Source organism: Sphaerodactylus townsendi, linkage group LG03, assembly GCF_021028975.2.
Source record: "Sphaerodactylus townsendi isolate TG3544 linkage group LG03, MPM_Stown_v2.3, whole genome shotgun sequence".
Taxonomy (NCBI): domain Eukaryota; kingdom Metazoa; phylum Chordata; class Lepidosauria; order Squamata; family Sphaerodactylidae; genus Sphaerodactylus; species Sphaerodactylus townsendi.
Window position 1 is genome coordinate 31,728,456 of NC_059427.1, and position 27,678 is coordinate 31,756,133.

At 68.6% G+C, this 27,678-nt stretch overlaps 1 protein-coding gene across 1 annotated transcript in view; it reads left to right on the forward strand.

The window, feature by feature from the left end:
* SLC25A26 (solute carrier family 25 member 26) overlaps positions 1–27,678 on the forward strand; it is a 132,996-nt gene that overhangs the window by 81,492 nt on the left and 23,826 nt on the right. The window contains exon 6 of the mRNA XM_048491712.1: positions 6,902–6,982. Within this exon, the coding sequence (XP_048347669.1) occupies positions 6,902–6,982 (81 nt within the window). The remainder of the gene's footprint in view (positions 1–6,901; positions 6,983–27,678) is intronic.

Below are 27,678 nucleotides of genomic sequence, written 5' to 3' on the forward strand. Positions count from 1 at the left end.
CATACATTACCCAGAATTAGACTTGACGTCCATTCTGGTTTGGATACATGGGGTTAATTTTTATGTTATTTTTATTGTTTTGTTTTAATTGTTATAATTTATTTACGATTTTTTAAAATTGAGATTTTTAAATCGTTTTAACCCGTGTAAGCCACCTAGAGATTTTGTTTTGAGGAGGGGTATAAATATTTGTAAAATAAACAAACACAACTTGTGCTCACATTTTTGTAAGTAAATAATGTAAGATAGCTTATCTTCAACCCAGCATTTTGTAAACTGTTTTGAGGAGAAAAGTGGCTTAAAAAGGCTCAACCTTTTAATATCGAAACAGAATTGTTTCACTTTTGCTTTAAGCATGTAACAGTCAAGATAATGGGAATTCTTTTGCACAAGATGATACTTCGACTGATCTGCATCCCATGTGTGACGGTTGTTTCTCCTCATGTTTTAATGTGGGCGCTCTTCATTATAGCAGATAATGCTGCACTTGATTCTACACAGCAAAGAGTTAATTCCTGCTCAGGGGTGAGTCATCCTTTTGCAAGCCTGTATCGCCTCATAAATATATTACTGCCTTTTGCTGTAAAACGAACAGGGCTTTGGCACCTGAAATTGGGGGCAAGAAGAAATTTAATCACAGCACTTGAGTTTCATGGCCCTGATAAGTAAGAACCATGTTTGACCTTTACTGTGAGGCTTTGAGATGCCACAAGGGAAATCCTTCCTTGTTTGCGATGACAAACTTCCTCTGAGATTTCAGTTTGTCAGCTCAATGTTCAGCAATGACATTGATTTTTTTCTCACTGCCACTTCCTGCCCAAGTAGATAACAAATTTCCCATGGCAGGTGTCTGTCAAGCTTAGTTTTGCCTGGCAGAGGAATGGTGTAGACTCATTTATTAATCATTAGCTGCAACATGATGAACCAGACAATAATCTTTAACTTTTGTGGTGTTGAAAACCATGGGGTGGGGGTGGAGGTGGGGGGTTGGATCTGGAGCAATAGGCACCATTCTTTCCTTCCTTTTACTGAAAACATACATTTAGGAAACCTTACAGCTTTTTCACATTGAGCTCATAAAATCACAGTTGTTTCCAGCTTCTCTCTACTTACACCTGAGAATAGTGTGTGTGGCAGTGAGAGAGGAAAAGGAGCTCTGTGATCTAGAAGGTCTGAAAATGGAATACAGGTCAGATCTTCATACATCTGAAGACTAATTCCAGTATGGGACAACTTTTTAATATTTTGCTCTTCACCTGCAATCTGGAATGCTGATGCAGCAAGGAAGCATTGTTCTGAAAACTATTACATCATGTTGGAATTTGTTCTAAGCAAAGAGGCTTATGAGGATGAATCTGAGTTTCAGGGCCAAGACAGATGAGATACTAGATGACTGGTGACTAGATCTTTCCAGAATTTTAAAATGGAAATTGTAGGTGCACAGGGTCTCAAGATATATCAGGGCAATGATGTGGGGAAAGAATATTTTCCTTCCCTGTGCAATTTTGCCAATAAAACCTACCATCTTTGAGTGGTTGCTAGTTCTAAAGGGGTCGAGGGGAGCGGGGAGGGATAGTCACTCTTTCTTTGCCTGTCTTTTTACTTGCAAGGCTTAAGCAGTTTACTGGTTCTGCTTTTTGATGCAGGACCAATAAACCTTCCCTCCCCGGTATCTTAAGATGCTCTTTCGACTGTTCAACTAACCAGCAAGCATGCAAGCAAGGTACACCTCTTTCCAGAGGCTGAGGATCTTGTTTGTCTGAGGGAAACCTGACCTTCCCTGTGGGGATCTCTCACAGCTCCTTATCCTTCTTAAGAGCTTTGTGGGGCCTTTTCTGTCAGTGGCCACCACTGTTACCCAAAATGCTAAAGTCTGCCCCTTTTAGAGTGGGAAATTAGCAAATGGCAGACCTCGCTTAACGAGAGGTGGGCAAGCTCGGAATCTTGGTTGCCTATGTTTACAAAATGTTGCTTTTGCAAGAAATCCGCAGGAGAATTTGAGAAAAGTGTAACAGATTTTATTTAAAGAAAATAATAAAAATATAAGTGTGCAATAATCAAAGCAGAAGAGCACACACAGAGTCCTCGGATATGTATAGAGTTGAGTGGATAGATTTGGAAGAGCAGAGGAACTGGGGATGGATTATACCTTATCTGAAGGAGTCCAGAAAAGCAGAGTCACTGCACCTGTACTGAGCTTCATGAAAGCAAGGGCAATGCAGCTGAACCAAAGGTTGCCCTAGAAGTCCTGAGCACTGATTGTTGGGCATGGGGCTAATTTATAGGAAGAATCAGGCCCTCTAGCTATGCTAAGGGAGCTTAATCTTCCTGGACAAAGGAGGATCCTTGTCTTCCTAGGGAAGACAAAGGGAACTACCCAATTTAGGAGTTGGGTAGTTACTTTAATGGTCTGAGCCCTTGACTTAACTGACTATGTCTAGGGGTGCCCAAAGTGGGAATGTGGCTGATTCAATTACAGCTATAAAACAATGGCAATGCAAATAAGGTGGTCTTTAGAGAGTAGTTAGAGGAAGGAAATAACAGTAGTATTGTGCTGGCAGGCACACCTTGGACCAAACATGGTAACATGTTCTTTGTCCTAGTGAGGCAGATGTTCCAGGGCTGTTCCAGGTGGAAATAGGTTTCCATGCATAGCAGAAGTTGTTTTAATCTTTTCAGGAAGAGAGAGGCAGTCTATTTTGCAAGGCAGATATGGGCGAAGGAGATTCAGAAAAGATTTACTGTCCTTGTGGGTACAACTAACCAGTGTACTAGTGTAACACACTTCTCTTTGTGATACACCTCTGATGATGCCAACCACAGATGCAGGTGAAACATTAGGAACAAGATCTACTGGACCATGGTGGTAGATCTGTGGTATTAGCTGCATCTCCTATTTTGGTGTCATTTGCAAATTGCTGAAAATTTATTTATTTATTTATTATTAATTTTATATACCACCCTCCCCCTGAGGGCTCATGCTGTTCATTGTATCGTATAGGTTACTGCCGCTACATAATTGCTTTTAAGCGATAATCCTTAAGCAGATTAAGATATAAAGAAAACGTCTCAACTGGGAAATCCAAATTTAGATCAGAGTAGAGAAGGTGAAATGTGTGTGGAAGTTGCTTCCCCCCATCAGAGGAGAATACTTGTCTTGGGACCTCCCAGTGGTTGTAACTGGTCCCATCTCCTGTGACATTGGCACATGCTACCCTTTCTCAAAACTCCCCAACTGCCTGCAGTCTCAATAAGGTTGGCGACCCTGTCATAGCCTGTCCAGGATATTAAAAATGTTTTAGTAGAAAACTTTTAGAGGAACAGAGTTTGTACTCATGGGCTGGATTGCCAATACCACATATACCACTATGTCACTAGAGGTGAGTAAATTGCTCATTGCAGAAAGACCAACTCTGTCAGCTACTGTAATTTACAGATAAAGTCATAGCAATGAAAAAAGAAGAGCTAATGTAACAATAAACACATTTTATTATGTTGGGTTTCCATTTTTGGAAGTTGAAATTGAGAAGTACACAGATGGCGATGTGGACAGATAGCCAGATGTAAGTGGGTTTTGAGTGAATATATTAGATTAATGTTAAGTGGTTACATCTGTTTCTGTGCTGCTTTGTTAAAAATGTATGTATTGAGCTAGTCATCTTCATAATTAAAAAAATAAAGCATAAACAATTCATGCCAGGGCTCTTGAGTGCATTTTAGAATTACATTGAATTAAATGTCACAATGAATAGCTGGCTCTCAACTTCACTGTTTCTTATTATATGTCTGTATACATTGAATAGGACAGCTATGGTATATGAGGTAAACTAATATCCGCTGAAACTTATCGTATTGACAGTCATGGTATAATCATGTTTTAGGTTACAAGTGTGTAGTGCCTTTGTAAAATATGGGTTTTGAAAAAGCACTTCACAAACAATGATGAAATAGCATGATAAAATAATTAATATACTAAAAAAAGCAATGGCTACCATCTAGCATACAGTGAGGTTTGCTTAGGTCAGTGGTGGCGAACCTTTGGCACTCCAGATGTTATGGACTACAGTTCCCATCAGCCCCTGCCAGTATGGCCAATTGGCCATGCTGGCAGGGGCTGATGGGGATTGTAGTCCATAACATCAGGATTGCCAAAGGTTCGCCACCACGGGCTTAGGTCCTAGTCATTTCAGCAGAGCATAAGCAAAAATACTTTTATGTGGATTGCAGCAATATTATTCAGCCTAAGAAATTAAGGATGAGGTAATTTCATTAACATGTTCGTTTGAATGTATGCTTCTTTGCCTTTTTTCCATAAAAATATCCCTGGACAATATTCAGAAGCGAGATCATACTTTCCAGAAGAATCCCAGAGGCTAAAATATCAAAGGTCTACTTATATCACATAATCAGGCTGCAATCCTAAAAACACTTTCTAAGGCCCCACTGAATAAAACGGGACTTACTTAAGATTGTGCTCTCAAAGACTGAGTTCAGACCCAACACAAAGTCATGGTTTATTTTAATTGAAACAAGGGTTCAGCTTGCACGTGATCATTCAAATCCACTTTACAGCCTGGAAAGGTTTTTTTGTTTCAAAGATACTCTCTGTGTGTTTGTTTATGTGTGTGAAGCGCCCTCAAGTCACTTCTGACTCGTAGTGATCCTATGAACCAATGTCCTCCAAAACATCCTATTGTTAACAGCCTTGCTTGGGTCTTTCAAACTGAGGGCCATGGCTTCCTTTATACAGTCAATCCATCTCATGTTGAATCTCCCTCTTTTCCTGCTGCTGTCAACTTTTTTCTAGCCTAATTGTCTTTTCCAGTGACTCTTCCCTTCTCACAATGGGACTAAAGTGCAATAGCGCCAGTTTAGTAATTTTAGCTTGCAGGGAGAGTTCCGGCTTGATTTGATCTAGAACCGACTGATTTATCTTTCTACTGATCCACAGTATCTGTAAAACTCTACACCACCACCACATTTCAAACCAATCTACATTCTTCCTGTTAATATTTCTCCATTCTCCAGTTTTTACACCCATACAGAGTGCTGGTTTCCTGCACTACAATGAGGGCAGTTCTGGGGAACAAGTGAGGATGTCTTCACACATCTGTCATGTGAAACTATGAGCCCCATCCAAAAGGGGGGAGCAAAAGGACTTGTGGGACTGGCACACCCTCATGCAGACGCATTTGCCCACCTTTAGGCACTTACCCTGGCAGAGAGGCGGATGCACTGGCATATGGACGCTGCTGGCCTCCTCCAGCACTGGGATGGGGTATGGGATGTTGTGCCAGTGTTCCAGCACCCCTGCTGCCACCACTGGTGCAGTGGGGGAGTGGCTGGGGGGAGTGGCTGATATTAGTTGACTTACTCCCGGCCATTTGCCGGGTTACGCGGGCAGGAGGAATTTCAAACTTATGCAACTCTTTTGAGTTGCAGCAGTCTATTTAGCCCCATAGAGGCTTCTTGGCGGTGGGGAGTCAGTGTTGTTTTGTAAGCCTCCCTGCACCAGCGGGGCAGCATGGTCACAGCGTTGCAGCTGCCCTCTTCACCGCTTGGATGGGGCTGTAACTGTGTTTCAGAACTGTGGAATGGCAGGTTGTACTTGTCAGATGTTCTCAATGGCAGGTTGTACTTGTCAGATGTTTGAGCAAGATCTTTTGTGGGTGCTAATCTGCAAAGGGGCAGAATCAACAACAGTCTGTATGTGATCCTTCTTCCCTGCCTTATGGAATGTTCTACCTGAGTGATCAGGAAGTCTCTTACTCTCCTGCCTTTTTGCCAACTATGCAAAACTGAATTATTCATGAGGGCTTTTCTATGCAGGCAGCAGAGTAAACGTTGTGATGTGACATCATCCCATGAGTAAATAATGACATGAGCTGGAGTAGAGGACTACCTTTACCTTTAATAGAGTACATGATTCACAAAATGACAGATAAATTATTGAGGACTGGGGTCTATACACCTCTATTTAGCTTGATGAAACTAGGGGTCTTACTATGTAATTTTTTGCATTATTTAGTGTATCGTGTTAAGTCTTATGCTTTGCTTCAGTTCTTTATTTAGATTTCTGCTTGGTTCTACAACCCTAACCCTATTGTACTGTTTATGGAATATCCTGCCCTGTCAAATATATTGACTCACTCTGTGTAATGTACCTTGATTCCAAGTGAGGAAGGTGGACTGTAGATGATGTAAATAAAATAAACATAAATAGTAAAAATCGAGCAGATGAGAAATACGCTTTCTCATATGGCAATTTCTACTCTGCATCTTCCATTCAACCATCCAATAGCACCTTAGACAACAATAAGGTTTTGTGGGATATAAGCTTTTGCGAGTCCATGCTCCCTTTGTCAAAGAGTCAAAGGTTCCTATCTGAAAGGGAGTGCTGACTGTCGAAAGCTCACCCCCCCTCCCATCTTGTTGGTCTATAAGGTGCTACTGGGCTAAAATCTAACTGTTTTACGGCAGACCAACATAACTATCTTTTGAAAATACCTTAACACAAACCTTTGTGTCAATTCAGCTGAAATATTGAACTGGCAGCTCTTTGGCAAACTGGATTTTTGAGTGTGGTGTGATGGTATTTCCAGACTTTGAATCAACCCCCACTGTACTAGGTGATACCAGTTGCTCTTCTTAGAGCTCACCCTGGCTATAAGACACTAACCTCTCACAAGGGAATATGTTAAACAAAGTCAAAACTTCTCAAGTAAAACCAGCCACCTAACAGTGTGTATATAATTGAGTTCTCCAGGATTTATAAATTTAGTAAGCTGTAGTTAATTGAGTGAACCATAACTTTTCCTAATTTAGTAAGCCAACTTACATGCCAACATCATTTGCTTCTATGACAGATATTTGTTTATCCTTCTCTCTCTTTTAATTCCAGATTCCTTTCTCTCTGGTACAGTTTCCTCTTTGGGAGTCCTTAAAGGTAAGTCTCTCTTATTTACAAATTATAAGGGTTGATGTGGTTAAAAGTGCGAATAGTACAGAATTTTAGAGGATTTTTTTTTTAAGGATGCAAATCAGCAGCAATTGAAAGGCTGGAAAGAATGATGGTAGATCAGGAAAGGGTAGCCCTGAAACACTAAGTTGAAGCCAAGAAGATTTTACTGTAACAGTTCTAAGAAAAACCTGCTTGCTGTTGATGATTGGGGAATATGAGCGTCAGTAGACCATATCAGTATGTCATACATGGTTTGTACTAGGTACCATATCAGTACGTCATACATGGTTTGTACTAGGAGCAGCAGTGGCCTAGGAGGTTAAGAGCTCATGTATCTAATCTTGTGGAACCGGGTTTGATTCCCAGCTCTGCCGCCTGAGCTGTGGAGGCTTATCTGCGGAATTCAGATTAGCCTGTCCACTCCCACACACGCCAGCTGGGTGACCTTGGGCTAGTCACAGCTTCTCGGAGCTCTCTCAGCCCCACCTACCTCACAGGGCATTTGTTGTGAGGGGGGAAGGGCAAGGAGATTGTAAGCCCCTTTGAGTCTCCTACAGGAGAGAAAGGGGGGATATAAATCCAAACTCCTCCTCCTCCTCCTCCTCCTCCTCCTCCTCCTCTTCTTCTTCTTCTACCATGTAAAAAAACAGGTTGACTGAGCACAGTCTGGCACTGTCTAATCATACACCATCTGCTCTTCTCTTTGCTCCCTAACTTTCATTATGACTGTCCAAAGATGGCAGAAGTTTGGACTGCGTTTTCTTCTGTTCACCAACTCCACCCGCAACAGGAACTGTGTTACCTCTCCCTCAGCGAGCTGCATTGTTAAACACTGCTGCTGAGCATGTCACTGACATTCTTGTAGTAATTTAAATTTCCCAGAGCTCTAAATGCCATCTTGAATTATATTGAATTATACTGAATTATATTAAATTACATTGATAGAGCGACACACTTGGTAGATGAAGGGAATGCTATTGAAGTAGCATTCCTAGATTTTAGTAAAGCCTTTGATAAGGTGCCCCATGACATTCTTGCAAGTAAGCTAGTAAAGTGTGAACTGGACAATGCTAGTGTTAGATGGATTTGCAGTTGGTTGACTGACCGAGTCCAAAGAGTGTTCATCAATGGCTCATCGTCATCCTGGAGCAGCCATTCTCAACCAGGGTACCATGGTACCCTGTGCCGTGAGCATGTCCCAGGGGTACTGCGGCAACACTACCGCCCTCTCATTTTGGGGTGTCTCCCACCGACGCCAGCAAGGACATGGAGCTGGCCCATGGGGCAGGGCCTGCCACAAGGTCAGCAGCCGCCACCACCCCCAGCGCTTCCCTTCACCCTGGGAGGGGAAGGTGGGGTGTGTGGCAAGCAGGGGCAATGGGAGGTGAAGGTGGAGGGTGGCGGCAGGGGTACCGTGAGATATGAAGAGTGAGGTCAAGGGTACCCTGACCTCAAAAAGGTTGGGAAACACTGTCCTGGAGGGAAGTGACCAGTGGGGTGCCATAGGGTTCTATCCTGAGCCCAGTGCTACTCAATATTTTTTATCAATAACTTGGATGATGAAATAGAGGGCATGCTAATCAAATTTGCAGATGACACCAAATTAGGAGGACTAGCTAATACCCCAGAGGACAGTCAGGATTCAAAACGACCTGGGCAGGTTAGAAAGATGGACCAAAGCTAACAAAATGAACTTCAACAGAGATAAATGTAAGTTACTCCACTTAGGCAGAAAAAAATGAAATGCACAGATATAGGATGGGTGACACCTGGCTTGACAACACTACATGCGAAAGGGATCTGGGAGTCTTAGTAGAGCACAAGCTGAACATGAGTCAGCAGTGTGATGCGGCAGCCAAGAAAGCCAGTGCAATTCGGGGATGCATCAACAAGAGTATAGTGTCTAGATCAAGGGACGCAATAGTACCTCTCTATTCTGCACTGGTCAGACCTCACCTGGGATACTGTGTTCAGTTCTGGGCACCGCAATTCAAGAAGGATATTGACAAACTGAAACAGGTTCAGTGGAGAGCGACCAAAATGGTAAAAGGTCTGGAATCCATGCCCTATGAGGAGAGACTTAGGGAGCTGGGTATGTTTAGTTTGGTAAAGAAAAGGTTAAGGGGTAACATGATGACCATATTTGAAGGGATGTCATGTTGAAGAGGGAGCAAGCTTGTTTTCTGCTGCTTCAGAGACTAGAACAAGGCATAATGGGTTCAAAAACTTCAGGATATTTGCATGTGTGTTCTGCATTATCCACTGGCTATTTTTCTATTTTATTTTTTTTTAATAAAAGAGTACAATCTTTCTTGTCCTCGGCCTAGAATGAACCTTAGCTAGTTGCATCATTTTAATCTTCCTTCAGGTACTGTGGGACATACAGTGCAAACTCCTTCTAGCCTAGCCTATAGTTCACCTCATCAATTACTATCTGTGGGTCTTCCCAGAATCTTTTTGTTTTAGGCCAGCTCTGTAAGCCAAGTTCCGCTTCCAAATTATGTTTCAAGCTCCCTTTTCAGGCACTCAAATTGTGCTAGTGGTTTTTGGAGTTCGAGCCACTTGCCACTTGGAACTTGGCTGAGACCACAAAATAATTTTACATAAACCACCAAACTGCTGTCAGATGCTAGTAAATTTCAGCCAGTACCAGGCTTTGCTTCTAGTGACATAAAAAGAAACCTGATATACATTTTCCATTTTAAGTTACCCTTCTGGAAGCATCCCAAAAGTTTAGTTTCACATATGCTGAAATAAATGAGACAACATTTCCCATCTTTTTTGTTTTGTTTTAACTTTTTGAGTGTCTTATTTGAGCAGCTTGCATGGCCAGGGATTACTTTATAGCATTTAAAGAGCAATTTAATTAGTTGCTGAGGTCAGGAGAGTAAAGAATTGTGGGGAATATGAGGCAGATGCCATGATGAGATGGTGTTTTATAATTTTAAGTGTAAATTTGAGATGCTTGGGGAAATAAAGAATGTTTTGTGCTTGACATTTAAGTATTGGAAATGGCCCTTTGAAAAAAAACACGCCCTCAGATGTTTTGTATTGGCAAAAACCGGACTGTAACTTGTTCATTGATGAGTCCTTTGAGTAGGGTGGGAAAGAATAAAGAAAGCCAACAAATAAATAGATGTCTATAATGTTAAATGGAGGAGAATTCAACACTTCTGACCTAACAGTGAAATGAACAGTGGCAGAATTTCAAAAATGGTAATTGCAACCTTCTAAAATTAGGCTTTTTGAGAGCAACTTTTTGGTTGTTGTTAAGTATGAAAACTGATGAATATAACTCTAGCTGAAGCAGAAGTTTGTGAGCTGAGTCCTGTAGAAAACAGTAGTTGAACAGTTTTCTCAGAGCTTTCTTAGCCTATGTAGAGGCACGCAATGGCAAACCACTTCTGAACATCTCTTGCCTTGAAAACCCTATGGGATCACTTTAAGTCAGCTGTGATTTGATGGAAAAATCACTTCACACAAATCAAAAATGATCTTTAGGCTGCAACCAGATAGTCTGTTAGATCTAAACAGTTGTCCTGGCTCGGCCACAGTGCCCAGACTTGCCCCACTGGGTCACGCACGGGCTGGCACCATGGGAAATTGGAAGGCTGCACTCTTGCAGGGATGATGGAGACCTAAGAGGCCTTGTTCAAAGAGGAAGGCAGGGAAGAGAGGAGTTTTAGGCCTAGCAGGACCCACCCACTCACAGCTGAGGTGGATGTGGGAGATGGGCTGGAGAAGCAGCTTAGACCAGGCAGGGCCTGCCCGCCCACAGCTGAGGCGGATGTGGGAGATTGGCTGGGGAAGCAGCTGGGACGAGGGAGAGAAATGAGAGGGCAGAAGGGATATAAGGAAGTGGGAAAGGGAAAGACAGGAGCTGCTGCAGCAGCAGGGATTGTGGGTGGTGGTGTGAACAGACAAGGGAAAGGGACAGCTCAAGGGTGGGAAGTGGGAAGGAGGGAAGAGGACCCTGGAGCCCAGACCCCCTACCAGAGCCTAGAGCATGGTTTAGGCTGGTCCCATCCCTGTGCAGTAACAGGGTGGGAGTCTTTCACACAGGCTGGAAACACCTCTCCCTGTGAGGCAACAGGGGAGAGGCAAACCCCGTGAAACTCCTCCCCCTGCGAGGCAACAAGGGAGAGAGAGAGGGGGAGGGTGCGAACTCTCAAGTCAGCCAGGGGAAGGAAAACAGAGAGATCTGCTACGAGGGGATGTTGGCTGTGTGGGGAAGGCTAGGGGGTACACTCACGCAGGCGCCCTATGGGCAAGGTTGTTTCTTGTCCCTCCGGGCCAAGGGGACGAAACACCGTCTGGGGAATCCAACCCCCAGGTCAGGGAAGGAGGGACGGCACACTCGCCTGAGGACACCAGGCGGCTAGGGGAAACGCCACAACAGTCATTTGGCATCCTAAGTAAACATGTATACAAAAGCATTTGTAGGATAAAAGAATCAGGCATACATCTAATGATGGTGGGGTGTTGTTGTTTTTTTTGGCTCAATTAACTCTGGCATTATAAACACACTGACTAGGTATCAATGTGAGTACACAATGATTTGGCCATCCTGTTTCTTTCTAATGGTTCCCTGTCTGATTGCTCCAGGCTTGTACTATTAAAGACAGCAGGAAATAATTAGCCATGTTTTTCTTTCAGGCAATACCCATTCCCACCTGCATTCTCAGTACTGGAAAGCAAACGATGACAAGCACTGTGCTTTTAAAACAGGCCGGGATGCCAAGCCTGTGTCATGTGTATTCTATTAGACCCAAGACTGAATGGAAGACTTTGTTTTCCACTTCAAAGGACCCATCCCAATCTTGCGCTCTTCCCTTATGAATAACAAATTGGAAATAAATCTTCTGGCTGAAACACATGGAAATTCATATTATCTGGGCCCTCCATGGCTTCCTAGGTCACTTGTATGCTAATTTTTTTTTTAAGTTGAAAAGTATCCAAACGGTATCTCTGCAAACATACGTGCTACATAGATATCACTCTGGTAGTACCAAAACAATTTTTCCTTCTTACAATTATTTAGTGCATAGGAAGCACGTAGTTACAACACTTGATTCAGTATTTTTTTCTAATGTATACCAATCTGGGACTAAGATATTAGCAGGAATTAGTTTTTTAAAATCTCCAAAAATCCACGAGGCATAACTAACAGCTCAGGCTCCAAGCCGAACCTACTTAAGATCTTTGCAAAGGATGACAATCTAAAAACAAGAAACATCGTATTAAGATTTCTCAGTTAAAAAAAGAATAAAGTGCAACTGGCAAAATACTGAACAATGACAGCTTCTCCATCAGCACAGAACTGGCATCTGCGAGGGATGAAGCAGTCACAGGAAGGTTAACCCTTTAGATCAGTGGTTCTCAACCTTCCTAATGCCGTGACCCTTTAATACCGTTCCTCATGTTGTGGTGACCCCCAACCCTAACATTTATCCATTTTACAGATGGAGAACACTGATGCAGAGAGTCTTAGGCAACCCCTGTGAATGGGTCGTTCGACCCCCCAAAGGGGTCACGACCCCCAGGTTGAGAACCACTGCTTTAGATGCACTTAGGCAGGGAGGCATAAATCCAGACATAGTTTACAATAAGTGAAGCTTGTTTAGAAACACTGTAGAAAAACATGTCACAAATATATCATTCCTTTGGCCTATTCAGCTTTAGTGCTTTACCAGCTATCCCAGATTTAATATCAGTCATATGCAACCATTAAGCATGTTATAATACGTACTGAAATTTATCATCTATTTGCGAAGCATTCATAGCCTTCTGTATCAGTAAGTTTTAAATTGGTTTATATTACACTCCCTATCCTCACTGGGTTGAAAAATCCTTTTCAGTAGCTAATTTTTTTTTAAAAGGCTGCATTGCCTAATTATTTCCAATTTTGCTCCTTTGCTGACTCTTTTGTACACAGCCTGTAATTTCTGTTCCATACATCTGTTGAAATGACTGCAATTACAACCAATTCACTCTCTTGTGCTCCACCCCACATTTCCAAACAAATGTCATCCCATATTTTATAGAAGCGACTAAAAGGATATAAGAAAGATACTCTCTTTGATGGGATCCTCAATATATCTGATTCTAAACATGCCCAAACCCGAAGTCTGCAGCCAAAAGTAGAAGGCAGACCTTTCTACAAACTTGAAAAATATCCCAATTTTTCAGAAAAAAAATCTGAACAAAATTCTAAAAATAAAATAAAATAGAAGCAGTGCCTGTAGTTTTAAGAAACAAATATCCTCATTGGCAACGACACAATACTTCCAGCCACCTAAGTGGCAAGGAGAAGGGCCCAGGCTCTTTGCAGGGCTATTTATGCATTTGAGGGAGGATTCATCAAGGCCCAGCCTTCCAGCAACTATGGAGTGAGACTTAATACGATACAAATTGCATAACTCACTCAGGTGACTCCTTGCTACTGTTCAACAGCAGCCACTGAAAAAGCCAGTGTGGTATAGTAGAAGTTTCAAGTTAGGATCTGGGAAATATAGTTTCCTGGTTCTGGTGGATTTTCGGGGCTGTGTGGCCGTGGTCTGGTAGATCTTGTTCCTTCCAGAACAAGATCCACCAGACCCACCCCCCCCCCCCCCCCCCCCCCCCCCCCCCCCCCCCCCCCCCCCCCCCCCCCCCCCCCCCCCACCCCACCCCCCCCCACACCCCCCCCCCCCCCCCCCCCCCCTGCCCCCCCCACCTTCCCCCCCGCCCCAGCCCACCCCCCCCCCCCCCCCCCCCCCCCCCCCCCCCCCCCCCCCCCCCCCCCCCCCCCCCCCCACCCCCCCCCCCCCCCACCCCCCCCCCCCCCCACCCCCCCCCCCCCCCACCCCCCCCCCCCCCCACCCCCCCCCCCCCCCACCCCCCCCCCCCCCCACCCCCCCCCCCCCCCACCCCCCCCCCCCCCCACCCCCCCCCCCCCCCACCCCCCCCCCCCCCCACCCCCCCCCCCCCCCACCCCCCCCCCCCCCCACCCCCCCCCCCCCCCACCCCCCCCCCCCCCCACCCCCCCCCCCCCCCACCCCCCCCCCCCCCCACCCCCCCCCCCCCCCACCCCCCCCCCCCCCCACCCCCCCCCCCCCCCACCCCCCCCCCCCCCCACCCCCCCCCCCCCCCACCCCCCCCCCCCCCCACCCCCCCCCCCCCCCACCCCCCCCCCCCCCCACCCCCCCCCCCCCCCACCCCCCCCCCCCCCCACCCCCCCCCCCCCCCACCCCCCCCCCCCCCCACCCCCCCCCCCCCCCACCCCCCCCCCCCCCCACCCCCCCCCCCCCCCACCCCCCCCCCCCCCCACCCCCCCCCCCCCCCACCCCCCCCCCCCCCCACCCCCCCCCCCCCCCACCCCCCCCCCCCCCCACCCCCCCCCCCCCCCACCCCCCCCCCCCCCCACCCCCCCCCCCCCCCACCCCCCCCCCCCCCCACCCCCCCCCCCCCCCACCCCCCCCCCCCCCCACCCCCCCCCCCCCCCACCCCCCCCCCCCCCCACCCCCCCCCCCCCCCACCCCCCCCCCCCCCCACCCCCCCCCCCCCCCACCCCCCCCCCCCCCCACCCCCCCCCCCCCCCACCCCCCCCCCCCCCCACCCCCCCCCCCCCCCACCCCCCCCCCCCCCCACCCCCCCCCCCCCCCACCCCCCCCCCCCCCCACCCCCCCCCCCCCCCACCCCCCCCCCCCCCCACCCCCCCCCCCCCCCACCCCCCCCCCCCCCCACCCCCCCCCCCCCCCACCCCCCCCCCCCCCCACCCCCCCCCCCCCCCACCCCCCCCCCCCCCCACCCCCCCCCCCCCCCACCCCCCCCCCCCCCCACCCCCCCCCCCCCCCACCCCCCCCCCCCCCCACCCCCCCCCCCCCCCACCCCCCCCCCCCCCCACCCCCCCCCCCCCCCACCCCCCCCCCCCCCCACCCCCCCCCCCCCCCACCCCCCCCCCCCCCCACCCCCCCCCCCCCCCACCCCCCCCCCCCCCCACCCCCCCCCCCCCCCACCCCCCCCCCCCCCCACCCCCCCCCCCCCCCACCCCCCCCCCCCCCCACCCCCCCCCCCCCCCACCCCCCCCCCCCCCCACCCCCCCCCCCCCCCACCCCCCCCCCCCCCCACCCCCCCCCCCCCCCACCCCCCCCCCCCCCCACCCCCCCCCCCCCCCACCCCCCCCCCCCCCCACCCCCCCCCCCCCCCACCCCCCCCCCCCCCCACCCCCCCCCCCCCCCACCCCCCCCCCCCCCCACCCCCCCCCCCCCCCACCCCCCCCCCCCCCCACCCCCCCCCCCCCCCACCCCCCCCCCCCCCCACCCCCCCCCCCCCCCACCCCCCCCCCCCCCCACCCCCCCCCCCCCCCACCCCCCCCCCCCCCCACCCCCCCCCCCCCCCACCCCCCCCCCCCCCCACCCCCCCCCCCCCCCACCCCCCCCCCCCCCCACCCCCCCCCCCCCCCACCCCCCCCCCCCCCCACCCCCCCCCCCCCCCACCCCCCCCCCCCCCCACCCCCCCCCCCCCCCACCCCCCCCCCCCCCCACCCCCCCCCCCCCCCACCCCCCCCCCCCCCCACCCCCCCCCCCCCCCACCCCCCCCCCCCCCCACCCCCCCCCCCCCCCACCCCCCCCCCCCCCCACCCCCCCCCCCCCCCACCCCCCCCCCCCCCCACCCCCCCCCCCCCCCACCCCCCCCCCCCCCCACCCCCCCCCCCCCCCACCCCCCCCCCCCCCCACCCCCCCCCCCCCCCACCCCCCCCCCCCCCCACCCCCCCCCCCCCCCACCCCCCCCCCCCCCCACCCCCCCCCCCCCCCACCCCCCCCCCCCCCCACCCCCCCCCCCCCCCACCCCCCCCCCCCCCCACCCCCCCCCCCCCCCACCCCCCCCCCCCCCCACCCCCCCCCCCCCCCACCCCCCCCCCCCCCCACCCCCCCCCCCCCCCACCCCCCCCCCCCCCCACCCCCCCCCCCCCCCACCCCCCCCCCCCCCCACCCCCCCCCCCCCCCACCCCCCCCCCCCCCCACCCCCCCCCCCCCCCACCCCCCCCCCCCCCCACCCCCCCCCCCCCCCACCCCCCCCCCCCCCCACCCCCCCCCCCCCCCACCCCCCCCCCCCCCCACCCCCCCCCCCCCCCACCCCCCCCCCCCCCCACCCCCCCCCCCCCCCACCCCCCCCCCCCCCCACCCCCCCCCCCCCCCACCCCCCCCCCCCCCCACCCCCCCCCCCCCCCACCCCCCCCCCCCCCCACCCCCCCCCCCCCCCACCCCCCCCCCCCCCCACCCCCCCCCCCCCCCACCCCCCCCCCCCCCCACCCCCCCCCCCCCCCACCCCCCCCCCCCCCCACCCCCCCCCCCCCCCACCCCCCCCCCCCCCCACCCCCCCCCCCCCCCACCCCCCCCCCCCCCCACCCCCCCCCCCCCCCACCCCCCCCCCCCCCCACCCCCCCCCCCCCCCACCCCCCCCCCCCCCCACCCCCCCCCCCCCCCACCCCCCCCCCCCCCCACCCCCCCCCCCCCCCACCCCCCCCCCCCCCCACCCCCCCCCCCCCCCACCCCCCCCCCCCCCCACCCCCCCCCCCCCCCACCCCCCCCCCCCCCCACCCCCCCCCCCCCCCACCCCCCCCCCCCCCCACCCCCCCCCCCCCCCACCCCCCCCCCCCCCCACCCCCCCCCCCCCCCACCCCCCCCCCCCCCCACCCCCCCCCCCCCCCACCCCCCCCCCCCCCCACCCCCCCCCCCCCCCACCCCCCCCCCCCCCCACCCCCCCCCCCCCCCACCCCCCCCCCCCCCCACCCCCCCCCCCCCCCACCCCCCCCCCCCCCCACCCCCCCCCCCCCCCACCCCCCCCCCCCCCCACCCCCCCCCCCCCCCACCCCCCCCCCCCCCCACCCCCCCCCCCCCCCACCCCCCCCCCCCCCCACCCCCCCCCCCCCCCACCCCCCCCCCCCCCCACCCCCCCCCCCCCCCACCCCCCCCCCCCCCCACCCCCCCCCCCCCCCACCCCCCCCCCCCCCCACCCCCCCCCCCCCCCACCCCCCCCCCCCCCCACCCCCCCCCCCCCCCACCCCCCCCCCCCCCCACCCCCCCCCCCCCCCACCCCCCCCCCCCCCCACCCCCCCCCCCCCCCACCCCCCCCCCCCCCCACCCCCCCCCCCCCCCACCCCCCCCCCCCCCCACCCCCCCCCCCCCCCACCCCCCCCCCCCCCCACCCCCCCCCCCCCCCACCCCCCCCCCCCCCCACCCCCCCCCCCCCCCACCCCCCCCCCCCCCCACCCCCCCCCCCCCCCACCCCCCCCCCCCCCCACCCCCCCCCCCCCCCACCCCCCCCCCCCCCCACCCCCCCCCCCCCCCACCCCCCCCCCCCCCCACCCCCCCCCCCCCCCACCCCCCCCCCCCCCCACCCCCCCCCCCCCCCACCCCCCCCCCCCCCCACCCCCCCCCCCCCCCACCCCCCCCCCCCCCCACCCCCCCCCCCCCCCACCCCCCCCCCCCCCCACCCCCCCCCCCCCCCACCCCCCCCCCCCCCCACCCCCCCCCCCCCCCACCCCCCCCCCCCCCCACCCCCCCCCCCCCCCACCCCCCCCCCCCCCCACCCCCCCCCCCCCCCACCCCCCCCCCCCCCCACCCCCCCCCCCCCCCACCCCCCCCCCCCCCCACCCCCCCCCCCCCCCACCCCCCCCCCCCCCCACCCCCCCCCCCCCCCACCCCCCCCCCCCCCCACCCCCCCCCCCCCCCACCCCCCCCCCCCCCCACCCCCCCCCCCCCCCACCCCCCCCCCCCCCCACCCCCCCCCCCCCCCACCCCCCCCCCCCCCCACCCCCCCCCCCCCCCACCCCCCCCCCCCCCCACCCCCCCCCCCCCCCACCCCCCCCCCCCCCCACCCCCCCCCCCCCCCACCCCCCCCCCCCCCCACCCCCCCCCCCCCCCACCCCCCCCCCCCCCCACCCCCCCCCCCCCCCACCCCCCCCCCCCCCCACCCCCCCCCCCCCCCACCCCCCCCCCCCCCCACCCCCCCCCCCCCCCACCCCCCCCCCCCCCCACCCCCCCCCCCCCCCACCCCCCCCCCCCCCCACCCCCCCCCCCCCCCACCCCCCCCCCCCCCCACCCCCCCCCCCCCCCACCCCCCCCCCCCCCCACCCCCCCCCCCCCCCACCCCCCCCCCCCCCCACCCCCCCCCCCCCCCACCCCCCCCCCCCCCCACCCCCCCCCCCCCCCACCCCCCCCCCCCCCCACCCCCCCCCCCCCCCACCCCCCCCCCCCCCCACCCCCCCCCCCCCCCACCCCCCCCCCCCCCCACCCCCCCCCCCCCCCACCCCCCCCCCCCCCCACCCCCCCCCCCCCCCACCCCCCCCCCCCCCCACCCCCCCCCCCCCCCACCCCCCCCCCCCCCCACCCCCCCCCCCCCCCACCCCCCCCCCCCCCCACCCCCCCCCCCCCCCACCCCCCCCCCCCCCCACCCCCCCCCCCCCCCACCCCCCCCCCCCCCCACCCCCCCCCCCCCCCACCCCCCCCCCCCCCCACCCCCCCCCCCCCCCACCCCCCCCCCCCCCCACCCCCCCCCCCCCCCACCCCCCCCCCCCCCCACCCCCCCCCCCCCCCACCCCCCCCCCCCCCCACCCCCCCCCCCCCCCACCCCCCCCCCCCCCCACCCCCCCCCCCCCCCACCCCCCCCCCCCCCCACCCCCCCCCCCCCCCACCCCCCCCCCCCCCCACCCCCCCCCCCCCCCACCCCCCCCCCCCCCCACCCCCCCCCCCCCCCACCCCCCCCCCCCCCCACCCCCCCCCCCCCCCACCCCCCCCCCCCCCCACCCCCCCCCCCCCCCACCCCCCCCCCCCCCCACCCCCCCCCCCCCCCACCCCCCCCCCCCCCCACCCCCCCCCCCCCCCACCCCCCCCCCCCCCCACCCCCCCCCCCCCCCACCCCCCCCCCCCCCCACCCCCCCCCCCCCCCACCCCCCCCCCCCCCCACCCCCCCCCCCCCCCACCCCCCCCCCCCCCCACCCCCCCCCCCCCCCACCCCCCCCCCCCCCCACCCCCCCCCCCCCCCACCCCCCCCCCCCCCCACCCCCCCCCCCCCCCACCCCCCCCCCCCCCCACCCCCCCCCCCCCCCACCCCCCCCCCCCCCCACCCCCCCCCCCCCCCACCCCCCCCCCCCCCCACCCCCCCCCCCCCCCACCCCCCCCCCCCCCCACCCCCCCCCCCCCCCACCCCCCCCCCCCCCCACCCCCCCCCCCCCCCACCCCCCCCCCCCCCCACCCCCCCCCCCCCCCACCCCCCCCCCCCCCCACCCCCCCCCCCCCCCACCCCCCCCCCCCCCCACCCCCCCCCCCCCCCACCCCCCCCCCCCCCCACCCCCCCCCCCCCCCACCCCCCCCCCCCCCCACCCCCCCCCCCCCCCACCCCCCCCCCCCCCCACCCCCCCCCCCCCCCACCCCCCCCCCCCCCCACCCCCCCCCCCCCCCACCCCCCCCCCCCCCCACCCCCCCCCCCCCCCACCCCCCCCCCCCCCCACCCCCCCCCCCCCCCACCCCCCCCCCCCCCCACCCCCCCCCCCCCCCACCCCCCCCCCCCCCCACCCCCCCCCCCCCCCACCCCCCCCCCCCCCCACCCCCCCCCCCCCCCACCCCCCCCCCCCCCCACCCCCCCCCCCCCCCACCCCCCCCCCCCCCCACCCCCCCCCCCCCCCACCCCCCCCCCCCCCCACCCCCCCCCCCCCCCACCCCCCCCCCCCCCCACCCCCCCCCCCCCCCACCCCCCCCCCCCCCCACCCCCCCCCCCCCCCACCCCCCCCCCCCCCCACCCCCCCCCCCCCCCACCCCCCCCCCCCCCCACCCCCCCCCCCCCCCACCCCCCCCCCCCCCCACCCCCCCCCCCCCCCACCCCCCCCCCCCCCCACCCCCCCCCCCCCCCACCCCCCCCCCCCCCCACCCCCCCCCCCCCCCACCCCCCCCCCCCCCCACCCCCCCCCCCCCCCACCCCCCCCCCCCCCCACCCCCCCCCCCCCCCACCCCCCCCCCCCCCCACCCCCCCCCCCCCCCACCCCCCCCCCCCCCCACCCCCCCCCCCCCCCACCCCCCCCCCCCCCCACCCCCCCCCCCCCCCACCCCCCCCCCCCCCCACCCCCCCCCCCCCCCACCCCCCCCCCCCCCCACCCCCCCCCCCCCCCACCCCCCCCCCCCCCCACCCCCCCCCCCCCCCACCCCCCCCCCCCCCCACCCCCCCCCCCCCCCACCCCCCCCCCCCCCCACCCCCCCCCCCCCCCACCCCCCCCCCCCCCCACCCCCCCCCCCCCCCACCCCCCCCCCCCCCCACCCCCCCCCCCCCCCACCCCCCCCCCCCCCCACCCCCCCCCCCCCCCACCCCCCCCCCCCCCCACCCCCCCCCCCCCCCACCCCCCCCCCCCCCCACCCCCCCCCCCCCCCACCCCCCCCCCCCCCCACCCCCCCCCCCCCCCACCCCCCCCCCCCCCCACCCCCCCCCCCCCCCACCCCCCCCCCCCCCCACCCCCCCCCCCCCCCACCCCCCCCCCCCCCCACCCCCCCCCCCCCCCACCCCCCCCCCCCCCCACCCCCCCCCCCCCCCACCCCCCCCCCCCCCCACCCCCCCCCCCCCCCACCCCCCCCCCCCCCCACCCCCCCCCCCCCCCACCCCCCCCCCCCCCCACCCCCCCCCCCCCCCACCCCCCCCCCCCCCCACCCCCCCCCCCCCCCACCCCCCCCCCCCCCCACCCCCCCCCCCCCCCACCCCCCCCCCCCCCCACCCCCCCCCCCCCCCACCCCCCCCCCCCCCCACCCCCCCCCCCCCCCACCCCCCCCCCCCCCCACCCCCCCCCCCCCCCACCCCCCCCCCCCCCCACCCCCCCCCCCCCCCACCCCCCCCCCCCCCCACCCCCCCCCCCCCCCACCCCCCCCCCCCCCCACCCCCCCCCCCCCCCACCCCCCCCCCCCCCCACCCCCCCCCCCCCCCACCCCCCCCCCCCCCCACCCCCCCCCCCCCCCACCCCCCCCCCCCCCCACCCCCCCCCCCCCCCACCCCCCCCCCCCCCCACCCCCCCCCCCCCCCACCCCCCCCCCCCCCCACCCCCCCCCCCCCCCACCCCCCCCCCCCCCCACCCCCCCCCCCCCCCACCCCCCCCCCCCCCCACCCCCCCCCCCCCCCACCCCCCCCCCCCCCCACCCCCCCCCCCCCCCACCCCCCCCCCCCCCCACCCCCCCCCCCCCCCACCCCCCCCCCCCCCCACCCCCCCCCCCCCCCACCCCCCCCCCCCCCCACCCCCCCCCCCCCCCACCCCCCCCCCCCCCCACCCCCCCCCCCCCCCACCCCCCCCCCCCCCCACCCCCCCCCCCCCCCACCCCCCCCCCCCCCCACCCCCCCCCCCCCCCACCCCCCCCCCCCCCCACCCCCCCCCCCCCCCACCCCCCCCCCCCCCCACCCCCCCCCCCCCCCACCCCCCCCCCCCCCCACCCCCCCCCCCCCCCACCCCCCCCCCCCCCCACCCCCCCCCCCCCCCACCCCCCCCCCCCCCCACCCCCCCCCCCCCCCACCCCCCCCCCCCCCCACCCCCCCCCCCCCCCACCCCCCCCCCCCCCCACCCCCCCCCCCCCCCACCCCCCCCCCCCCCCACCCCCCCCCCCCCCCACCCCCCCCCCCCCCCACCCCCCCCCCCCCCCACCCCCCCCCCCCCCCACCCCCCCCCCCCCCCACCCCCCCCCCCCCCCACCCCCCCCCCCCCCCACCCCCCCCCCCCCCCACCCCCCCCCCCCCCCACCCCCCCCCCCCCCCACCCCCCCCCCCCCCCACCCCCCCCCCCCCCCACCCCCCCCCCCCCCCACCCCCCCCCCCCCCCACCCCCCCCCCCCCCCACCCCCCCCCCCCCCCACCCCCCCCCCCCCCCACCCCCCCCCCCCCCCACCCCCCCCCCCCCCCACCCCCCCCCCCCCCCACCCCCCCCCCCCCCCACCCCCCCCCCCCCCCACCCCCCCCCCCCCCCACCCCCCCCCCCCCCCACCCCCCCCCCCCCCCACCCCCCCCCCCCCCCACCCCCCCCCCCCCCCACCCCCCCCCCCCCCCACCCCCCCCCCCCCCCACCCCCCCCCCCCCCCACCCCCCCCCCCCCCCACCCCCCCCCCCCCCCACCCCCCCCCCCCCCCACCCCCCCCCCCCCCCACCCCCCCCCCCCCCCACCCCCCCCCCCCCCCACCCCCCCCCCCCCCCACCCCCCCCCCCCCCCACCCCCCCCCCCCCCCACCCCCCCCCCCCCCCACCCCCCCCCCCCCCCACCCCCCCCCCCCCCCACCCCCCCCCCCCCCCACCCCCCCCCCCCCCCACCCCCCCCCCCCCCCACCCCCCCCCCCCCCCACCCCCCCCCCCCCCCACCCCCCCCCCCCCCCACCCCCCCCCCCCCCCACCCCCCCCCCCCCCCACCCCCCCCCCCCCCCACCCCCCCCCCCCCCCACCCCCCCCCCCCCCCACCCCCCCCCCCCCCCACCCCCCCCCCCCCCCACCCCCCCCCCCCCCCACCCCCCCCCCCCCCCACCCCCCCCCCCCCCCACCCCCCCCCCCCCCCACCCCCCCCCCCCCCCACCCCCCCCCCCCCCCACCCCCCCCCCCCCCCACCCCCCCCCCCCCCCACCCCCCCCCCCCCCCACCCCCCCCCCCCCCCACCCCCCCCCCCCCCCACCCCCCCCCCCCCCCACCCCCCCCCCCCCCCACCCCCCCCCCCCCCCACCCCCCCCCCCCCCCACCCCCCCCCCCCCCCACCCCCCCCCCCCCCCACCCCCCCCCCCCCCCACCCCCCCCCCCCCCCACCCCCCCCCCCCCCCACCCCCCCCCCCCCCCACCCCCCCCCCCCCCCACCCCCCCCCCCCCCCACCCCCCCCCCCCCCCACCCCCCCCCCCCCCCACCCCCCCCCCCCCCCACCCCCCCCCCCCCCCACCCCCCCCCCCCCCCACCCCCCCCCCCCCCCACCCCCCCCCCCCCCCACCCCCCCCCCCCCCCACCCCCCCCCCCCCCCACCCCCCCCCCCCCCCACCCCCCCCCCCCCCCACCCCCCCCCCCCCCCACCCCCCCCCCCCCCCACCCCCCCCCCCCCCCACCCCCCCCCCCCCCCACCCCCCCCCCCCCCCACCCCCCCCCCCCCCCACCCCCCCCCCCCCCCACCCCCCCCCCCCCCCACCCCCCCCCCCCCCCACCCCCCCCCCCCCCCACCCCCCCCCCCCCCCACCCCCCCCCCCCCCCACCCCCCCCCCCCCCCACCCCCCCCCCCCCCCACCCCCCCCCCCCCCCACCCCCCCCCCCCCCCACCCCCCCCCCCCCCCACCCCCCCCCCCCCCCACCCCCCCCCCCCCCCACCCCCCCCCCCCCCCACCCCCCCCCCCCCCCACCCCCCCCCCCCCCCACCCCCCCCCCCCCCCACCCCCCCCCCCCCCCACCCCCCCCCCCCCCCACCCCCCCCCCCCCCCACCCCCCCCCCCCCCCACCCCCCCCCCCCCCCACCCCCCCCCCCCCCCACCCCCCCCCCCCCCCACCCCCCCCCCCCCCCACCCCCCCCCCCCCCCACCCCCCCCCCCCCCCACCCCCCCCCCCCCCCACCCCCCCCCCCCCCCACCCCCCCCCCCCCCCACCCCCCCCCCCCCCCACCCCCCCCCCCCCCCACCCCCCCCCCCCCCCACCCCCCCCCCCCCCCACCCCCCCCCCCCCCCACCCCCCCCCCCCCCCACCCCCCCCCCCCCCCACCCCCCCCCCCCCCCACCCCCCCCCCCCCCCACCCCCCCCCCCCCCCACCCCCCCCCCCCCCCACCCCCCCCCCCCCCCACCCCCCCCCCCCCCCACCCCCCCCCCCCCCCACCCCCCCCCCCCCCCACCCCCCCCCCCCCCCACCCCCCCCCCCCCCCACCCCCCCCCCCCCCCACCCCCCCCCCCCCCCACCCCCCCCCCCCCCCACCCCCCCCCCCCCCCACCCCCCCCCCCCCCCACCCCCCCCCCCCCCCACCCCCCCCCCCCCCCACCCCCCCCCCCCCCCACCCCCCCCCCCCCCCACCCCCCCCCCCCCCCACCCCCCCCCCCCCCCACCCCCCCCCCCCCCCACCCCCCCCCCCCCCCACCCCCCCCCCCCCCCACCCCCCCCCCCCCCCACCCCCCCCCCCCCCCACCCCCCCCCCCCCCCACCCCCCCCCCCCCCCACCCCCCCCCCCCCCCACCCCCCCCCCCCCCCACCCCCCCCCCCCCCCACCCCCCCCCCCCCCCACCCCCCCCCCCCCCCACCCCCCCCCCCCCCCACCCCCCCCCCCCCCCACCCCCCCCCCCCCCCACCCCCCCCCCCCCCCACCCCCCCCCCCCCCCACCCCCCCCCCCCCCCACCCCCCCCCCCCCCCACCCCCCCCCCCCCCCACCCCCCCCCCCCCCCACCCCCCCCCCCCCCCACCCCCCCCCCCCCCCACCCCCCCCCCCCCCCACCCCCCCCCCCCCCCACCCCCCCCCCCCCCCACCCCCCCCCCCCCCCACCCCCCCCCCCCCCCACCCCCCCCCCCCCCCACCCCCCCCCCCCCCCACCCCCCCCCCCCCCCACCCCCCCCCCCCCCCACCCCCCCCCCCCCCCACCCCCCCCCCCCCCCACCCCCCCCCCCCCCCACCCCCCCCCCCCCCCACCCCCCCCCCCCCCCACCCCCCCCCCCCCCCACCCCCCCCCCCCCCCACCCCCCCCCCCCCCCACCCCCCCCCCCCCCCACCCCCCCCCCCCCCCACCCCCCCCCCCCCCCACCCCCCCCCCCCCCCACCCCCCCCCCCCCCCACCCCCCCCCCCCCCCACCCCCCCCCCCCCCCACCCCCCCCCCCCCCCACCCCCCCCCCCCCCCACCCCCCCCCCCCCCCACCCCCCCCCCCCCCCACCCCCCCCCCCCCCCACCCCCCCCCCCCCCCACCCCCCCCCCCCCCCACCCCCCCCCCCCCCCACCCCCCCCCCCCCCCACCCCCCCCCCCCCCCACCCCCCCCCCCCCCCACCCCCCCCCCCCCCCACCCCCCCCCCCCCCCACCCCCCCCCCCCCCCACCCCCCCCCCCCCCCACCCCCCCCCCCCCCCACCCCCCCCCCCCCCCACCCCCCCCCCCCCCCACCCCCCCCCCCCCCCACCCCCCCCCCCCCCCACCCCCCCCCCCCCCCACCCCCCCCCCCCCCCACCCCCCCCCCCCCCCACCCCCCCCCCCCCCCACCCCCCCCCCCCCCCACCCCCCCCCCCCCCCACCCCCCCCCCCCCCCACCCCCCCCCCCCCCCACCCCCCCCCCCCCCCACCCCCCCCCCCCCCCACCCCCCCCCCCCCCCACCCCCCCCCCCCCCCACCCCCCCCCCCCCCCACCCCCCCCCCCCCCCACCCCCCCCCCCCCCCACCCCCCCCCCCCCCCACCCCCCCCCCCCCCCACCCCCCCCCCCCCCCACCCCCCCCCCCCCCCACCCCCCCCCCCCCCCACCCCCCCCCCCCCCCACCCCCCCCCCCCCCCACCCCCCCCCCCCCCCACCCCCCCCCCCCCCCACCCCCCCCCCCCCCCACCCCCCCCCCCCCCCACCCCCCCCCCCCCCCACCCCCCCCCCCCCCCACCCCCCCCCCCCCCCACCCCCCCCCCCCCCCACCCCCCCCCCCCCCCACCCCCCCCCCCCCCCACCCCCCCCCCCCCCCACCCCCCCCCCCCCCCACCCCCCCCCCCCCCCACCCCCCCCCCCCCCCACCCCCCCCCCCCCCCACCCCCCCCCCCCCCCACCCCCCCCCCCCCCCACCCCCCCCCCCCCCCACCCCCCCCCCCCCCCACCCCCCCCCCCCCCCACCCCCCCCCCCCCCCACCCCCCCCCCCCCCCACCCCCCCCCCCCCCCACCCCCCCCCCCCCCCACCCCCCCCCCCCCCCACCCCCCCCCCCCCCCACCCCCCCCCCCCCCCACCCCCCCCCCCCCCCACCCCCCCCCCCCCCCACCCCCCCCCCCCCCCACCCCCCCCCCCCCCCACCCCCCCCCCCCCCCACCCCCCCCCCCCCCCACCCCCCCCCCCCCCCACCCCCCCCCCCCCCCACCCCCCCCCCCCCCCACCCCCCCCCCCCCCCACCCCCCCCCCCCCCCACCCCCCCCCCCCCCCACCCCCCCCCCCCCCCACCCCCCCCCCCCCCCACCCCCCCCCCCCCCCACCCCCCCCCCCCCCCACCCCCCCCCCCCCCCACCCCCCCCCCCCCCCACCCCCCCCCCCCCCCACCCCCCCCCCCCCCCACCCCCCCCCCCCCCCACCCCCCCCCCCCCCCACCCCCCCCCCCCCCCACCCCCCCCCCCCCCCACCCCCCCCCCCCCCCACCCCCCCCCCCCCCCACCCCCCCCCCCCCCCACCCCCCCCCCCCCCCACCCCCCCCCCCCCCCACCCCCCCCCCCCCCCACCCCCCCCCCCCCCCACCCCCCCCCCCCCCCACCCCCCCCCCCCCCCACCCCCCCCCCCCCCCACCCCCCCCCCCCCCCACCCCCCCCCCCCCCCACCCCCCCCCCCCCCCACCCCCCCCCCCCCCCACCCCCCCCCCCCCCCACCCCCCCCCCCCCCCACCCCCCCCCCCCCCCACCCCCCCCCCCCCCCACCCCCCCCCCCCCCCACCCCCCCCCCCCCCCACCCCCCCCCCCCCCCACCCCCCCCCCCCCCCACCCCCCCCCCCCCCCACCCCCCCCCCCCCCCACCCCCCCCCCCCCCCACCCCCCCCCCCCCCCACCCCCCCCCCCCCCCACCCCCCCCCCCCCCCACCCCCCCCCCCCCCCACCCCCCCCCCCCCCCACCCCCCCCCCCCCCCACCCCCCCCCCCCCCCACCCCCCCCCCCCCCCACCCCCCCCCCCCCCCACCCCCCCCCCCCCCCACCCCCCCCCCCCCCCACCCCCCCCCCCCCCCACCCCCCCCCCCCCCCACCCCCCCCCCCCCCCACCCCCCCCCCCCCCCACCCCCCCCCCCCCCCACCCCCCCCCCCCCCCACCCCCCCCCCCCCCCACCCCCCCCCCCCCCCACCCCCCCCCCCCCCCACCCCCCCCCCCCCCCACCCCCCCCCCCCCCCACCCCCCCCCCCCCCCACCCCCCCCCCCCCCCACCCCCCCCCCCCCCCACCCCCCCCCCCCCCCACCCCCCCCCCCCCCCACCCCCCCCCCCCCCCACCCCCCCCCCCCCCCACCCCCCCCCCCCCCCACCCCCCCCCCCCCCCACCCCCCCCCCCCCCCACCCCCCCCCCCCCCCACCCCCCCCCCCCCCCACCCCCCCCCCCCCCCACCCCCCCCCCCCCCCACCCCCCCCCCCCCCCACCCCCCCCCCCCCCCACCCCCCCCCCCCCCCACCCCCCCCCCCCCCCACCCCCCCCCCCCCCCACCCCCCCCCCCCCCCACCCCCCCCCCCCCCCACCCCCCCCCCCCCCCACCCCCCCCCCCCCCCACCCCCCCCCCCCCCCACCCCCCCCCCCCCCCACCCCCCCCCCCCCCCACCCCCCCCCCCCCCCACCCCCCCCCCCCCCCACCCCCCCCCCCCCCCACCCCCCCCCCCCCCCACCCCCCCCCCCCCCCACCCCCCCCCCCCCCCACCCCCCCCCCCCCCCACCCCCCCCCCCCCCCACCCCCCCCCCCCCCCACCCCCCCCCCCCCCCACCCCCCCCCCCCCCCACCCCCCCCCCCCCCCACCCCCCCCCCCCCCCACCCCCCCCCCCCCCCACCCCCCCCCCCCCCCACCCCCCCCCCCCCCCAC